Source organism: Mirounga leonina, unplaced genomic scaffold, assembly GCF_011800145.1.
Source record: "Mirounga leonina isolate KUSES-001 unplaced genomic scaffold, KU_Mleo_1.0 Mir_154, whole genome shotgun sequence".
Lineage (NCBI taxonomy): Eukaryota > Metazoa > Chordata > Mammalia > Carnivora > Phocidae > Mirounga > Mirounga leonina.
Genome location: NW_023270389.1, coordinates 23,801,897 through 23,820,028, shown reverse-complemented (window position 1 = coordinate 23,820,028; position 18,132 = coordinate 23,801,897). Strand labels below are relative to the sequence as shown.

The 18,132-nt window shown below is 35.9% G+C and overlaps 1 protein-coding gene across 1 annotated transcript in view; it reads right to left on the bottom strand.

The window, feature by feature from the left end:
• The window catches only part of LOC118014122 (complement factor H-like), a 92,789-nt gene that overhangs the window by 27,806 nt on the left and 46,851 nt on the right, over positions 1-18,132 (bottom strand). The window contains exons 4-5 of the mRNA XM_035010168.1: positions 1,745-1,930; positions 1,307-1,412 (exon numbers count right to left, since the gene is read on the bottom strand). Coding sequence (XP_034866059.1) covers positions 1,307-1,412; positions 1,745-1,930 — 292 coding nt within the window. The remainder of the gene's footprint in view (positions 1-1,306; positions 1,413-1,744; positions 1,931-18,132) is intronic.

Here is an 18,132-nt window from a genome sequence, read left to right as displayed (position 1 = left end):
GTCATGTGTAATTAAAGTCATCAGTAATGATTAAAAGTTGGGCTAAAAATGTCTTTGAAATATCTCCCTCAGGTAGTGGCCAAAGCGAGCCTAAATTCATAAGAACTAAGACTTATGGGTGTCAATATCTTAGGAACTCTTCAAAGGGCTTCAATGTATATCTTATTTATTTCTTCCACCAATCCTATGATGCACCTGTTGTGTTTCTATTTCTAGAATTGAGGAAATGGGAGTTAAGAGTCATTAAAATAATACAGTTATTGAGTTGTGGAGTTTTGGGATGCAGGCTTACTCCAAAGCCTAAGCTTTAAAATATTATATTTTATTGCCTCAAATCAAGAAATAAATGAGAAGAGAATAATAAGAATCAATTTGTAATTTTTTTTAAAAAAGATTATTTATTTATTTATTTGAGAGCGAGAGAGCGAGAGAGTGAGAGAGCAGGGTGGGGGGGGGCAGAGAGGGAAGGAGAAGCCGACTCCCCACTGAGCAGGGAGCCTGACTTGGTGTTCCATCCCAGGACCTGGGATCATGACCTGAGCCAAAGGCAGACACTTTCTTAACTGACTAAGCCACCCAAGAGCCAAATTTGTAATTTCTTGATCCTATTTATATTTATGTAGCATAAAATTGTAATGATATTGGTTTTCTCATGTATGAAACTTTCTTCAAAACAATTTTTTGACCTGGCTGAGAATAACAGAAATAAAGAACACTGAAGAGGTATCATAGTGTTAAGATTAGCCATGGAAATCCAGTAGGTGGTTAGAGAACAAAGAGTCAATGACTATGAACATAGTAGTATTTTTGGTTCATGTGATAAGAATAATTTGCAGACCATGGAAACTTAAAGAATGGTAGTTACTATTATGTCAGCGTAAAATATTTGCTTCTCCTAAATTTTATAAGCTTTTATCAAAAGAAGTGCCATGTAATCTGATTTTGTTAACATTCCCACTGTCCCTGGCATATTGAACTCCCATGTACTCTGCACATAATAGAATGTAGTCAGGACTCGTTGGAATAAACCCTTATTTATATGTATACTATTTTCCAGCCCTCCTATAACTACACTCTACCAGAGTAATTATAATCATTTTAATTTTTCAATGTTAAGGAGATAATTTGGTATCCAAATATAATCATTTCCATTATAGTTTAATTTTTCAGACTCCTTGTATGGTACTTATAAAAGTGCTCATAGAAAAATAAAGTAACCTTAAAAATACTAATTAGTAAAGTTCCTATTTAATACCTAAATTATAACTGCCCCAATTATAAGCCTCTTTTAATATTGACTACATACCCCTCATCACATGTGTAAACAACCTTTGCACCATATACAAACTCATTTCTTCTTTCAAGATGAAAAGAACCAAAAGGAGTATCTCCAGGATGTCCACAGGGCCTTTCTAAAATGAAAAAAATAATGATATTATTATGTAGCATGGGGAAACACATTTTATGTAGGAGTTCAAGGAAAATGACATTTGATATTATATCAGAGGACATAATTGAAGATGTGCAAAAGTGAAAAATGTCAATTATCATTTTAAAATTAGACTTATCTGTATGGTTGTTTTTTTTTTTAATTTTAGAAGATTACAACAATTTATTAAGAATAATGATGGTATACGATTTTGTATTTAAATGACAGTTATATAATTCAGCTAATATTGCATCAAACATTCAGTATTTTAATAATTAAGTTTTCATAAATTTCACAAATATATGAATTATTTACCCCGACATATCCTTAATGGATTAAGAGACTCCCATTCTCCATTCCTGCATTCCATTATAATAGCTCCAAGAGTTCTAAATCCAGGTCGGCATTTATATATAGCCTGCATGCCCTCTGGATATGTTTGTTCAGGCCAGGCACCAGATAAAACTTCAGTCTGTTTTCTTGGAGGAGGTCCTTTGCAATCTACAAACAATAAGAACAAAGTAAGTGCTTGAAGTGCTTATTTAAATTTACAATATGTCTAGGTTATTTTTGCTTTTAAAAATACCTATGCTGTTACAGGTCCATCCAAAAGTATGTTTTAACATATATAAAATATATTTTTTACCTTACAGAAATTGAATCAACATAAATTTGTAAAAATAGCTTTCCATAGAAATAGTTTGCCTTTACTATATATATTTTTTAACATATAATGTATTATTTGTTTCAGAGGTACAGGTCTGTGATTCATCAGTATTACACAATTCACAGCACTCACCATAGCACATACCCTCCCTCCTTTACTATGTTTTTTAATCAAAATAATGATTCTATTTATTATTTTATCACTACATTAGACATAAAAATAAATTGAGAAGCTGCAAGTGCATGCCACTTCATGAAGATTATGCAACAATAGAGACAGCCACTGCAGAAAGCTAGAAGTGACTTATCCTTTGGGAATGCAAGTACAGCACACACAAAAGTCATCAAAGGTGGGATTATTGATAATATCTGCCAGCTGGAATTTATGTACAAATGGAAAGTTTTAAAATGAAAATAAGGGAACATTTGCTATCTCTGACCTCTTAGGCAGGGAGTATGGGGGAGATATTATATATATTATTCTTAACTGCTGCACCGCATTCAACTATTCATTCATTGATTTGGAAAATACTTACTGGGCACTATTCTAAGTTCTAAAGAAAAAACAATAAATTTTAAAAGAGACAAAGTACCTGTTCTCAAGTATTTCCATTCTACTAGGGAAGTTAGTTATTAAATAAGTAATTAAATAGATGTATCATATGCATTACAGGTAGATAAATTCTATTTAGAAAACTAAAGCATGGCAAGATGATACAAACTTGAATGGGAACGTTCCAAATACGATGGAATAGGATGGAACAGAACAACATTCCTACTGCAAATTGGAAAAATTCGTGTGTGTGTGTGTGTGTGTGTGTATGTGTTGAAAGGAACTGGAAACTGTGAGAAGAAAAAGGATTAAATAAACTAAACCAAAGTGGGAAGGGCCTGTTTTATGCAAATATACAGTTTTTGGCCATTTCTTATCTGGTCGTGTTTGCCAACTCTGGGTATGGATTGAAGATCAGGCTTTGCCTGAATGGAGGAATGCGATGAGGAAAAGAAAAATGAGACAAGCTTTTGGAGGCATGTCTAACATGAAAAATTCTGAATCCCCGCAGAATGAGTGTGCTCTGCTGGAGCCTAAGTAATTTCTTAAGAGTGGAGTGAAAATTCCTATAGTCTCATAGAAAAAGTCCCAATAAGAAAAGGATCTTGCTTCAAATACACAACTGTATCCTCATCAAGACAGTTGACATATTTGAGTCACTCAGGGTGAGATTTAAGAGCAGAGGTCAAAACATCAGAAAAGCAGGATAAATCTCTCAGAGTGTTCTAGGATGGAGGAAGAAGAGACCAACCAGGTAATTGATAAAAAGCCAAGAAGGTCTTTACCTTGAGACTTTTGAAACCAGAAGTGGACTGACTCAAAATAGAAGTGCAACTCAGACCCATCTGAGTTCGCTTCTTGATTAGATCAAGAAAGAGCAAACACTTGTCAATGGGAGGTAAATAATATAAACATTATTATTACATTTATTTCATGTGAAATGTATGGCTTTGGATAAAAAATTAAAAGACACATAAAGAAGCAAAAAATGTGATCAAGAAATGAAGCAAAAATAAATGGCTCATAGAAGCAGACAGTCAGATCCAGATGTCCGAATTAGTGTCAAGTTTCTTTAAAATAGCTGCTTTAAGTATGTTAAAGGAAATACAGGAAAATAATAGATAAAATGAGTAAAAAGACAAAGATATTCAAAAGAAAACTGATGCTATAAAAATAATCATGTGTTATATAAAATTACAAAATAAATATCCAAAATAAGGATGCATTGGATGGTCTTAAGAGCCAAATGGAGATAGCAGAACACAAATCTGAAGAATATTGGTGTAGAAATATCCAAGTTGAATATAGGAAAACTGTAGAAAACACCAATAACAAATAAAAGAGAGTACAAGAAATGTGTGGAGCAGAGTCAAGTGATATGTGTATGTCTAAATAAAATTCCAAAGCTAGAGAAGAGAAAAGAAAGAAATATTTGAAGAAAGAATAGCTCAAAGGTTTCCAAAATTGATGAAAAAAATCAACTCTCAGAATCAAAAGCTCAAAAAACAAAACAAAACAAGAAAAACAAAACAAAACAAAAAAACTCACAACAAACCAAAAGGGTAAATACAAAGAAAAACTATACGGAGGCTTTGCTGAGAACCAAAGATAAAGGCAAAATCTTAAAAGCAGACAGAGAAATGAACACACATTTCTTTTAGGAGACTAAAAGTAACACTATGTTTGTAAGAGTAACAACTCAGGCATGAAAACAAGGTGCCGGCATTTCTAAAGTGCTGGAAAATAAATGGCAAGAGAACTCTGAACCCAGGGAAAACATACTGCAAAATGAAGGAGAATACAAACACATTCTCAAACAATCCAAAAACAGAGAGAATTCAACAATAGCAGACTGACACTAAGAAAAACCCCACTAAAGCTCTCTAGGTTTGAAGGAAAATGATTCCATATATAAACAAGAAAGGGTAATATTAAATGAACAGAACTGAAGAAAATAAATATATGGGTTAATAAAAAGACTACTGAAAAATAATAAATAACGTGCTATGTATATTTTAGCAACATTTTAAAAAGACTTGATTTGAAATCAATAACAATGTCTTATAGTGTTTGTAAAAAATTCAGGAGTATAATATGTAAAAATAATAACAAAAATGTCAAGAGATAACAAATGAAATTAAACCATTTTAATGTTTACATAGTTTAGAATGTAGTGAAAGTATTGATTAAGGGTAGACTATAATAATTTGAGTATGCTTATTATAAAACATTAATATTAGGAGATATATAACTAATAGAAATGATATAGTGAGGTAGTAAAGAATATTTGATTAATATTTTGAAAAGGCAGGAAAGGAGGAATAAAAGAACAAAGAAGAGATGACACAAAAAATAAACAGCAATATGTTAGACTTGAGCTTAACTGGATCAGTAATTACAATAAATGTAAATGGATTCACCACTCCAATTAAAGTATAAACACTGATTGGAGAAAAACAGGAAATAAAATTGAAGTATATGCTGATTACTTTTGATAAAATGGGACCTGGGTGCCTGGGTGGCTCAGTCGGTTAAGCGTCTGACTCTTGGATTCAGCTCAGGACCTGATCTCATAGCTCCTGGGATTGAACTCCCTGCTGGGCTTCCTGCTCAGCAGAAGTCTGCTTAGATATTCTCTCCCCCTGCCCCTTCCCCTGCTCGGGCTCTCTCTCTCAAATAAATAAATAAATCTTTAAAAAATGGGACAGATAAGTTGAAAGTAAATGATGAAAACTAATACACTATGAAAATATTAGCCAAAAAAGATAGGGTTAATATATTAATATCAGGCAAATAATAACTTAAGGCAGAAAGTATTGCTAGATAAAAGAGGACCATTTCACAATAATAAAAGAACTATTTGAACAGAAAGATGTAATAATTCTAAATGTGCACGAACATTTAGAATGATTGCTGGAGTTGGCGCATACCAACTCACAGGAGGTAGTTATAAACATCTCTTCCCAATACAGTATTCCCAATGTGATGTCACATTGGTAACTTAAAATTGACCATATCATGAGTATTTACACCATGGGTATTGGCAAATTCTACAAATCAAGACTCTTTCTTTTCCTTTTTTTAAATTAAAAAAAATTTTTTTATTGTTATGTTAATCACCATACATTACATCATTAGTTTTTGATATAGTGTTCCATGATTTATTGTTTGTGCATAACACCCAGTGCTCCATGCAGAACGTGCCCTCTTTAATACCCATCACCAGGCTAACCCATCCTCCCCCCCCGCCTCTAGAACCCTCAGTTTGTTTTTCAGAGTCCATCATCTCTCGTGGTTCATCTCCCCCTCCGATGTGGTATATATATACAATGGAATATTATGCAGCCATCAAAAGGAATGAGATCTTGCCATTTGCAATGACATGGATGGAACTGGAGGGTGTTATGCTGAGCGAAATAAGTCAATCAGAGAAAGACATGTATCATGTGACCTCACTGATATGAGGAATTCTTAATCTCAGGAAACAAACTGAGGGTTGCTGGAGTGGGGGGTGGGGTGGGAGGGGTGGGGTGGCTGGGTCTTTTCCTTTTTTTTTTTTAAATAGTTGATTGTTATACATTTGCCAGCATACCACTGTACATAAACCTAATAATATGTCTTCAAGATATAACAGAAGTAAAAGAAGTAAACAAATCCATCCTCATAGCTTGAGATTTAAATACACTTCTCCAAGTATTTGATAGAAAAGCAGATAGACAAATAAGGATATAGAATATATGAACATTATTTTTTTTTAAGAGAGAGAGAGAGAGGGATAGCAAGTGGACGGAGGAGGAGACAGGGAGAAAGAATCCTAAGCAAGAATCCTAAGCAAGCTGCACACTCAGCATGGAACCCAACATGGAGCTCGATCTCATCACCCTGAGATCATGAGCTGAGCTGAAATCAAGAGTCAGATGCTTAACCAACTAAGCCACCCAGGCGCCCCAAATATATGAACATTTTTAACCAAATCGACCTTTTTTATTGTCATAGAATGGAACCTTCAGCAGCCGCAGCTACAGATTCATTCCAATTACACATGGAATATTCACCAAAATAGACTATAAGCAAGGCTCAACAATTCAAAAGATTGAAAATCACTCTAAGTATACACCTTGACCACTAGACATTGTTAACAGAAAATAACTGGAAAAATCTCAAAAGTTTTGAAGTTAAGTAACACTTTTAAATCACTCATGGGTTAAGAAGAAATCACAATACATATTAGAATACAACTTGAACTAAACAATAATGAAAATATGCTATATATCAAAATTTGTGGGATGATACTGACGCAGAATTCCTAGACGTTACATCTGGGAGCCCTGTCCTTAAAGCCCTGAATTGTGACTTCAGGTAGTGCAGGAAGGTATCTGGCTCTGGAGAAATTTTCAGCCCTTCTCCTTAATGGGTAGATGCAGCAATGATTCAGGAGGCAGGATCTCGCTATTGCCAGGAGATTTTAAAAACCTCAAGAGTCCTGGGGTGCCTGGCTCGTTCAGTTGGTAGAGCATATGACTCTCGATCTTGGGGTTGTGATTTTGAGCCCTACATTGTGTGTAGAGATTACTTAAAAAATAAAATCTTTAGAACAAAACAAAACAAACCTCAACAGCCTGATAACAAAAATATGTTAAAAACCCCTCTAGCCTCGGTTTGTAGAACTAGTTGGCTTCACCAGCCACTTCTGCAAAACATGCAAGGAGAAACAACTTTGCTATTAATACCTGAAAAAGCTAGTGGCAAGAAAGGATAATCTTGAAGAATCGAAACAAATATTTCTCCAACGAGAAAATGCAAGTGATCAATAAACTGATGGAAAATTACTCAAACTGGAAATGAAAATGAAAACCATAATAAACCATGAATAAAATAACATGACATTGGTAAAAATTTAGAAAGTCTAAAAATCCCGCTATTTGGAAAGAACTGCTGCTCCAAAGGAAAATGGGAACCACCACAGTAGGAGAGAGTTTAGCAACGTGTAGTGAGTTGAAAATATGCATTACTTATTACTTAGCAGTTTTACTCCTAGAAATAGGTCACTGAGAAACTAACACACATGTGAACCAGGCTTCTTGTGTGGTAATATTTACAGCATAGGATTTTTTAATAGCCAAAAATGGAAACAACTTCACAATATCCATCAGTAGGTGACTGGGTAAAAAATTGTGGTACATTCGTGCAATGGAATAGTACACCCATGCTACCAAATGACATGAAAAGATAAAATAATAATCACATGACGTAAAAAGACACATAGGTACATTGATATTATAGGATGATTTCAGCTATACAAAACTCAAGAACAAACATAGATATTAGGGATGTGTACATAGGCTGTGAAGTTATTAAGGAAGAGCAAAAGTGTAATTACCAGAAATAGTAAGATAACGTCTTCTTCTAGAGGAAAGGTAGGGGTATTGACATAATAGAAACCCACTGGGATTTTCTGGGATGCTGGGAAAGTTTTACTTGTTGACATGGGTGATTTATTATATTTGTAATACAGTACATTCATATTTTATTTGTACATATTATATCTCATGATAAATGTATTAAAGTAACAGAATCTGCATATAGATTATGATTCTTATTTTGCAAAAAATTAACTAAATGACATATAAAGAGATCACAGTATGTTACTATGAAGCTCATGCCTACTGATTTTAATTGATAATATTTTTAATACTGCCTGCTGCTTAATTTAGGTATAAATATCCTTGATATTAGAATGACTACAGGAAGAGCTAAGATGGGAGGATGGTAGGAGGACCCTAGGCTTGCCTAATCCCTTAAACACAGCTAGATAAATATCAAATCATTCTGAACACCCATAAAATCGATCTGAGGACTGATAGAACAAACTGTACAACTAGAGGGAGAGAAGGGGCTACATCGTGGAAGGTAGGAGGTGCGGAGACGTGATTTAGGGAAGAAATGGATCACAGGTGCTGTGGAGGGGAGCCCTGGTCATGGACAGAGGCAAGAGAAAGAGAGAGGGAATGAGAGAGAGGAGCGCACAGGGGATTGCACAAGGAAATCACTTCCCCAAAGACATTGACTGGGAAAATGAGAGGGGCTGATTTTTGTGCTTTTACAACCAGTGGGCTCAAAGACTAGAGTTTTAGAAGTCTGCAGCATGGCCAGTATGGAGCTCTGAAAGGCGCTGCAGTGTTGCTGTGGAGAATGAGGGCAGATAGCCCGGGGGCAGAAGATGCAATCTGAGGATCCCCTGGGATGTCCTGGGAGAGACAGTTCCCTCTTCTTGATGCACATCTGGGAGAGGTGGCATTGCCTCTCCGGGGGAAAAAAGAGCTGACAGGCACCATTACCAGAGACACCTGCTGAGGGCAGCTAACCCAAACACGGGTTCTTTGATGTACTTTGCTCCAAACTCCATGCCCTTGCGCCTTGGTGCGACTGCCCTTCTGGGACAAACCTGTGTGGTGGGACCCTCCTGCAGAGGACCAGCACTGGTCTGCACCACGCCAGGTCCCTAAAGTTTTGAGTTCTAAAACTCAGCTGGCCTGCCTGGGATAGAACACAGGTGCACTGTGCTGCTGGGCAGGCCGATGGACCAGACACAGTCACGGTGGAGGCAGGGATCTGAGGGACACCTGGGACACATGAGGGGAGATTGTTCCCTCTTTTGCAAGGGCTTCCCAGACAGCAGTGGGCATGAACTCCCCTTTCCAGGGACAAGGGAGAAGGTTTCCCTCCCCTGTGACCTTTTCTTGTTCTTTCTTTTGGGATGAATTCCTCAGTTTTGGCATTTGTTCTAAGAATAAGCATTTGGACAAAGTACAGTAGCCATTCTTGATAAAAACCCTCAACAAAGTAGGGATAGAGAGGATGTATCTCCACATCACAAAGGCTGCATATGAAAAACACACAGGTAATATAATTCTCAATGGGGAAAAACTGAGAGCTTTTCTTCTACCACCAGGAACAGGACAAGGATGTCCACTCTCACCATTGTTATTCAACATAGTACTAGAAGTCCTAGCCTCAGCAATCAGACAACAAAAAGTAATAAAAGGCATCCAAATTGGGAAGGAAGAAGTCAAACTTTCACTGTTTGCAGATGACATGGTACTCTATGTAGAAAACCCTTAAGACTCCACTAAAAAATTGCTAGAAATGATACATGATTCAGCAAAGTTGCAGGATACAAAATCAACAGACAGAAATCTCTTGCATTTCAATACACCAATAATGAAGTAGCAGAAAGGGAAATCAAAGAATCGATCCCATTTATAACTGCACCAAAACCCATCTGATACCTAAGAATAAACCCAACCAAAGAGGTAAAACATCTGTACTCTGAAAACTATAGAATGCTGAAGAAAGAACCTGAAGATGACACAAAAAATTGGAAAAAACTTTCCATGCTCATGGATTGGAAAAACAAACTGTTAAGATGTCTATATTACCAAAGCAATGTACACATTTAATGCAATCCCTATCAAAATGCCACCAGCATTTTTCACAGAGCTAGAACAACCTACCCTAAAATTTGTATGGAATCACAAAAGACCCCAAAAAGCCAAAGGAATGTTGAAAAAGAAAAGCAAAGCTGGAGGCATCATGATTCTGGACTTCAAGCTATATTACAAACCTGTAGTCATCCATACAGTTTAGTACTCGTACAAAAACAGATACATAGATCAATCAATGGAACAAAATAGAAAACCCAGAAATGGACCCACAACTATAAGGTCAACTAATCTTTGACAAAGCAGAAAAGAATATTCAGTGGAAAAAAGACAGTCTCTTCAACAAATGGTGTTGGGGAAAACTGGATAGCCACATGCAAAAGAATGGAACTGGACCACTTTCTTACACCTTACTCAAAAAATAAATTCAAAATGGATGAGAGACCTAAATGTGAGACAGGAAACCACCAAAATCCTAGAGGAGAACACAGGCGCAACGTCTCTGACCTAGCAACTTCTTACTAGACACATCTCTGGAGGCAAGGGAAACAAAAGAAAATATGAAATATTGGGATTGGGCCTTCATCAAGATAAAGAGCTTCTGCACAGTGAAGAAAATGATCAACAGAACTGAAAGGCAACCTTCAGAATGGGAAAAGGTATTTGGAAATAACATATCTGATAAAGGGTTAGCATCCAAAATATATAAAAAACTTATCCAACTCAACACCCAAAGAACAAATAATCCAGTTAAGAAATGGGCAGAAGACACGAATAGACATTTTTCTGAAGAAGAAGTACAGATGGCTACCAGACACCTAAAAAGACACTCAACATCACTTATCATCAGGGAAATAGAAATCAAAACCACAATGAAATATCACCTCACACCTGTCAAATGGCTAAAATTAACAACACGGGAAACAGCATGTGTTGGTGAGGATGTGGAGAAAGGGGAACCCTCTTACACTGTTGGTGGGAATGCAAAGTGGTGCAGCCACTCTGAAAAACAGTATGGAGGTTCCTCGAAAATTTAAAAGAGAACTACCCTCAACCTGGCAATTGCACTACTGGGTACTTACCCCAAAGATACAGATGTAGTGAAAAGAAGGGGCCCATGCACCTCAGTGTTCATAGCAGCAATGTCCACAATAGCCAAACTGTGGAAGGAGCCAAGATGTCCTTCAACAGATGAATGGATAAAGAAGATGTGGTTCATATATACAATGGAATATTATTCAGCCATCAGAAAGGATGAATACCTAACATTTACATAGACCTGGATGGAACTGGAGGGTATTACACTTAATGAAATAAGTCAATCAGAGAAAGACAATTATCACAGGGTTTCACTCTTATGTAGAATATAAGAAATAGTGCAGAGGACCATAGGGGAAGGGAGGGAAAACTGAATGGGAAAGAATCAGAAGGGAGACAAACCATGAGAGACTCTTGACCCTGGGAAACAAATTGAGGGTTACGGAAGGCAGATGGGTGGGGGGATGGGGCAACAGGGTGGTGGGCATTAAGGAGGGCACGTGATGTGATGAACACTGGGTGTTATATGCAACTGATGAATCACTGAACACTACATCTGAAACTAATGATGTACTATATGTTGGTTAATTGAATTTAAATTAAAAAAATAAAAATGGGAAATTCAAAGATACTTATCACCATACATATTTATTCGTTTTACTTTCATTGCTAAACTCCTTTTTTTTTTTTTTTTAAAGATTTTATTTATTTATTTGACAGAGAGAGACACAGCGAGAGAGGGAACACAAGCAGGGGGAGTGGGAGAGGGAGAAGCAGGCCTCCCGCTGAGCAGGGAGCCCGATGCGGGGCTCGATCCCAAGACCCTGGGATCGTGACCTGAGCCGAAGGCAGACGCAACTAAACTCCTTTCTTTACTTGGTTTTATGACAATGGTTTAACATTCCATTCTAGAGTTTCTTTTTAAAAGACAAGGGGCGAATAATCAACTGAGCTGAATCCCATCATGGAACATACCCATCATGAAAACGTTTTACATTTCATAGAAGCTCCATATAAAACTATATTTTTGTGTAGTATATAATACCTGTGTGGGATTTCATATACAGTAATTTTTCTTTGAAGTTTTAGCAAATTTTTAGCACATTTATGTTAGGGAAATTTTAATAAATGATTCCACTGTAGAGTTTTGATTTTTAGAGTTTAAGTAAACATACTTTTTCTCCACTAGATGGGGCTGATGCCCTATCATAAAACAACACAAACCCCATCTCCCCACATTTCTGCCCCCCAAAAGCCAGATTTTTTTTTGTAGTTGTTGGTTTTTAAATTTAGTGTTCATGTTTTCATATGAAAATTTTATGCTTAATTACAGACTAATGTGTGTGTTTTTCAGTTTAGAAATTCAGATCCACTTCATGGCATTCAGATTACTGGAAAAATAAATTAGTTAAATTTCAAACATAGATGCCATATTGTGAATACAGAACTGTTTTTCACTAGTGTATTAACATTTTGATAGAATTAGTTCCTATCCTATTAAGTTAATGCAAGGGAAGAGTAATAAAGTTTTTTTAATCAATTAATTTACTCAATTTAAATTATTATTATTTTTTAAAGGATTTATTTATTTGAGAGAGAGAGAGCCCAGGAACCCAAGCTTGCAGGGGGGGGAAGGGAGAGATGGGGGAGGAGGAGGAGCAGAGGAATAGGAAGAGAGAGTTTTAAGCTGACTCTGTGCTGAGCTCTGAACCCCACACAGGGTTTGATCTCAGGACCCTGAGATCATGATCTGAGCCAAAACCAAGACTAAGGCGCTTAACTAGCTGTGCCTCCCAGATGACCCTAAATTATTTTTTTCAAAAGTAACGAATCTACCAAAAGAGTAATCCATCCACAAAACATTAATCAATACACACACACATACACATAGTTTCAGCCCATTAGCTAGCCTGAGGCAAATGCATTTCCTCTTGGTTATATTTCAAGATAATTCTTGATTTTTCAAATTTAGTTAATTGCTTTTAACAACCAGATACAAAAGACAAGGATCTAACTCTTTGACATCATCTTCCTAACACCTTCTCACAATATTTACTGTGTATATATGTTTACTATAGAATAAGAGTTCTCATATCGATTACCCTTTTTACTTTAAGTAATTCTTAAGATTCTGGTGCTTTTCCCATGAACTTTAAACAGCATCTGTTGACAATAAGAAAACGGTATCACCACCCCCTACTCCATTTGTGCATCTTTCTACTGCCATCTCCAAAATCTTAGTTCTGATTGTTACCATTTGCCACCTTGACTATGAAACAGTCTGCTAACTAGTCTCCAAGACTCCATCCTCCACAGGGCTACACAGGAGTTTTTGCAAAATTGGTCATGCCACTCCTGTGTTTAAAATTCTCCGGTGACTTTCCCTTTAACTTGTAAGACATTCCAAACTCCTTACCTTGCCCTTGGAACCCCTATCTGGCTCTTGCCATTCTCTCTGATATCATCTTGTCTCCTCTATCATGTACTCATTGCGCCAAAGCCACCCTGGTTTGTTCATGTTTTGTTGAGCATCTCAAATGTATCTTTTTTCCTTTAGGTCTTTTTGTTGTTTTCTTTCCTGTAACAGTTGCACCAGAGACTTTTGGTGGTTGCCTTTGTCTCATCTTTCAGGCTCTGCTCAAATATTATTTCCTCAAAGTGACCCACTTAAGACCAGCCCAGCTAAAGGCTCTGCCCCACTACCCCATCTCTGTTATTTTCCCTCAGCCCCTACTTTACTTCCTTCCCAACACAGTTCATGATTCATAATTATTTTTATGTTTATAAAGATTTCATCTATCCGCCATAAAAATGTAAGCTCCCTGAGAATAACGACCATCTCCATCCTGTGTTTACAGAATGGAGCGATTTTCATTAGTACTCAGATCTTCTAACCTCAAATTCACCTCCTGTCTACTTTGGTTCTAATCTTCAATATGCTGAGCATTATCAGCTCATGTCATAACAAAATATTTAAATGATTCACTATCTTTTGTTCTAACAGGAATTAGACGTATCTTACAAAACATGACTTTTGTTTGTCTGAATCGACCAAAAAAAGGTCAAGTTTATTTAAACTGCATTCTCAAAAAATTTTTTTAATTAGACAAAAAGAGTTATTTCAGTCCATGTAGTCAAACTGTTGGCATGAATGTACAGCAATCACAGTTGCTTGAATTAAATTGGCAGTTGTTGAAGAAAGAGGGCAGAGGGTTTATTAAATAGGTAACATAAACATGTTTCAAAAGCATACAAACATTTTAAGGGAAGACTTAGCTGATGATTCTATTTTTTTTTTTTTTAATAGCATCTCTCTTCTCAAGTTCTAAGTTAATGAGTGAACTAAGCTTTCTTATGTCTTAGATATTATTTAGGTTTAAACAACAAATATTTCATCTTATGTGTTTATGTAGTCATGTAAATGCCAGTTACATTTTCAAAAAATTTTTTATAAAACAATACCCGGGTGAACTTTTTATTCTCTTGGCCTGATTTTCTAATTTAAAATTATTCTGTCCATAAATAAGAGTGTGAATGGATTTGGCTATTGGTTAGGAATAGGATTCATTTAGCTTTTATTTGAGGGACATAGTTACAAAAAATTGGTTAAAGGTAAAAACAAATATCCTTGATAATTTAATAATCATCATTTACTTAATTTTTCCAATTTCAAATTTTAAAGGGGTATTATTAACATATAACAGAGAGCTAAGTACTTGTTTTTAAAGTCAGTATATCTATAAACTGTTATTTGAAAAGTATTCTTAATCAAATGAAATAAATCACAATAAAATTATATGTTTAAGAAAACCTTAATCAAATGTGTACCAGATTGCTTTGGTGGGCTAAAGTTGGTCTCTTCATACAATTACTCTATTTTTCTAAAATTATTTTGGGAAAAAAAGAACAGGGGATATTACCTTTTAGCTAGCCTAATTTTAAATTAGTAGATATTAGAATATATTATAAAGCAAAACTAAAAATCAATTTAGAAAAAATAAATCAAATGGACAAAATGGAACTAGCAAAAGTAGATATTTTATGTTAAATTTCTTTCCTAGCTTCTTATTGGTATATATGCATATTAGTTATATGTGCATATATATGAATTGATCCAATTAGCTTTTCAAAATAAAACATATTCAGAGTATTTTACAAATAACATGAGAATAATTAAAGATATTTGGCAAATAATATATATACCCATATAAAGAAAATATCAGTTGCAATGAAGTTTTTATTTTAATTTTTAAAAAATATTTTTATTTATTTATTTATTTTATTTATTTATTTATTTATTTATTTATTTATTTATTTATTTATTTTGAGAGCGTGAGAGAGCACACACGTGTGTGCACACATGAGCAGGGGGGAGTGGCAGAGGGAGGAGAGAATCTCAAGCCCTCTGGGCTGACTGCAGAGCCCTATGCAGGGCTTGATCCCATGACCCTGAGATCATGATCTGAGCTGAAATCAAGAGGTGGTTGCTTAACTGACTGAGCCACCCTGGTGCCCAGAAATGAAGTTTAAAAAAATAACTCTAGAAAAAACAGATAGAGGTTATATTGCCTTATTAAAGCATTTCAAAAATGAAATTATATTTAAAAAATTTTAAAGTATGATTATGCAATTTCTTCTTGGTATTTTAACAGTGTAAAGACCATGAAGATAATTCCAGGAATATGAAAAGCAAATGGGAGAACAGGTAATAGCTATAAGAAACCAGGCAGAATACAAGTATGTCATAATTAGGGTTGAAACAAGTTACTCTCAGGATACAGCTTGAATACATCACTGAAATCAAGTTTCTTGGAATGTGTAGTGTTTGGATTGCTAATACCTAATACCAATTATTGTTCAAGTCAAAATGGTAGCTTCTTAAAATAAATTGTTAGGATATACTGACTGGTTGCTATAAAAAGGAGCTGAGTCAGAGGATGACATTAATTGAGGACCTTTGAAAACTCTGTAGCAGGAATGATTTAGCATCTGAATAATTCCCATGACAATCTTGAGGATAAGAATTAAAAAAGAAAAAGACGAAAAACAACACACACTATACCCAATTTCACCTCTAGCACTTGTGGAAATGCCATTCATGGAAGATTAAGAAATGTGGGGGCCGATTTCAAACCTCCATTTTTATCGATCTACTGAGAGTCTTTTGTATACCAATTGATGTTTCCTCAGTCTTAAATGTCCTCCTCCCTGTCATCCTTATCTGGTTAACTTCTATTCAACCTTCAAAGCCTACGCAAAATCCATCGTGACCCTTACATATTCCCCTCTCTTCATTCCACCTCTTACAAATCAACTCCTCAACCCTATCCCACTCTATCCTCTCCTTCCTGTTTGGGTTTCTTGCCTCCTCTAAATGATCCTATAGTCTCTCTTTTGCTTATCTCCACCACAATACTTTATATGATAAAAGACAGTATGTTAATAAAATATAGTAATCATTCCTTTTTTTTCCCCAGTAAATGGCCTTTTGGAAAATGCTAGTCATAGGGCCTGGCACTTAACAGTCACTCAAAAAATTATCATTGGATGAACAAAGAAATGAATGAAAAAAATGAATGGATGACTAGGGAACTCTCCTGGAGTCTTTCCATTATATCTGCAGATTATAGGCAACCTCTGGAAAGAGCATAGTGGATGGTAGCAAATATAAAAGATAAGACTTGGGAACAAATGTTCCATGACCTTAAAGCTCTATTGCATGAACGCCAGAAACTCTGATATCTGTAATTCCATTGTACATCTAGTCCACGTATCCGAAGTTTGAATTTATGTTATAATTTTGAAGTCAGGAATCATTTAATTTAGTTCAAAAAATAAAAACTTTTGGGAGTCTATGAAGTGAACGTTTCAGTAACCACTATTCTGTCTATTACCTTTTTGGTCAACAAGGTTTGAGAAACTTGGTGCTTTCAGTTAAAATGTCAAAAGAAGAGTGCTCTGTCAAATCTTTTTACCCCTTTCCTTCTGTTATTTTTTTGATTTTTTCTGTCCTATTACTTTAATTTTTCTGAGTCATTTTTATAATGTTTCCTTATAATTTTAAGCTGAAATGTTAACACTCCCCCCCCCCCCCCCGCATTATTTCATGTCCTTTTTATGCACCATATTCTGAAACTAGTTAAAGTTGTTAAATGGGTGAAGTGAGCACAGGAGAGATGGGTTGGCAAGAGTCTCACAGGCCTGGGCAGGTGGGGGATGGTGTGTGGGGAGAGGTGGGGGGAGGCATTGCTGGGAAGAACGAAAAGTGCAAAGGCTGTCGAACAATCAGGGGTTGAGCAAAGAAAAGTGGATCGATTTAGACTTTGGCTCAAGCCCTAGCAATCAAAGGCCAAAAATGAAGACTCTACTAATTTGTGTGTCATTTGAGAACTTACTTCTAGCTAAGAATAATTTCAGCAGTACTTAATAATTCAGTTCTAGGCGACATTACATGCAGGCAAAGAGCAGAATGTTCATTCTCCGGATACGCCTACACCTAAAATAAACATAGCTTGCTTTGGCAGACCTCTCCCTCTCATGACATTCCGGGGGCATCTGATCTGACCCTTCTCATGGGGCTCACCGGTGTGCTTCCCCATCGGACCTCCCCTCCCCAGGAATACCCCATGTCCCAGACTTGCTTAGTCCAGTTCTTCACTCTCATCATCCCATTCTACCTTTCCTGACTAAAATGGCTACAGAGAAGCTATCAACTTAGAATAATTCACAGCGAATTGCAGTGAACAATACTCGTTTTAACTCTTCTAAAGTATTTATTCAGAGTATTTGTCATTCCACATTAACCTCAGGTTTGTTGAATCTGGTGATATCGACGTGTAAAACATTTTTGAAGAAGAGAGGATATTGAAGAGGTCATTGCACAACTTTAAATCACAACATATAGGTAAACACCACAGAACTCTCTCTGAAAATGTGGGGTTTGGGTGAAGGGAGAAGGAGAATTCTTATTTATGATATTGGAATTGAAACATAGAATTTTGGAT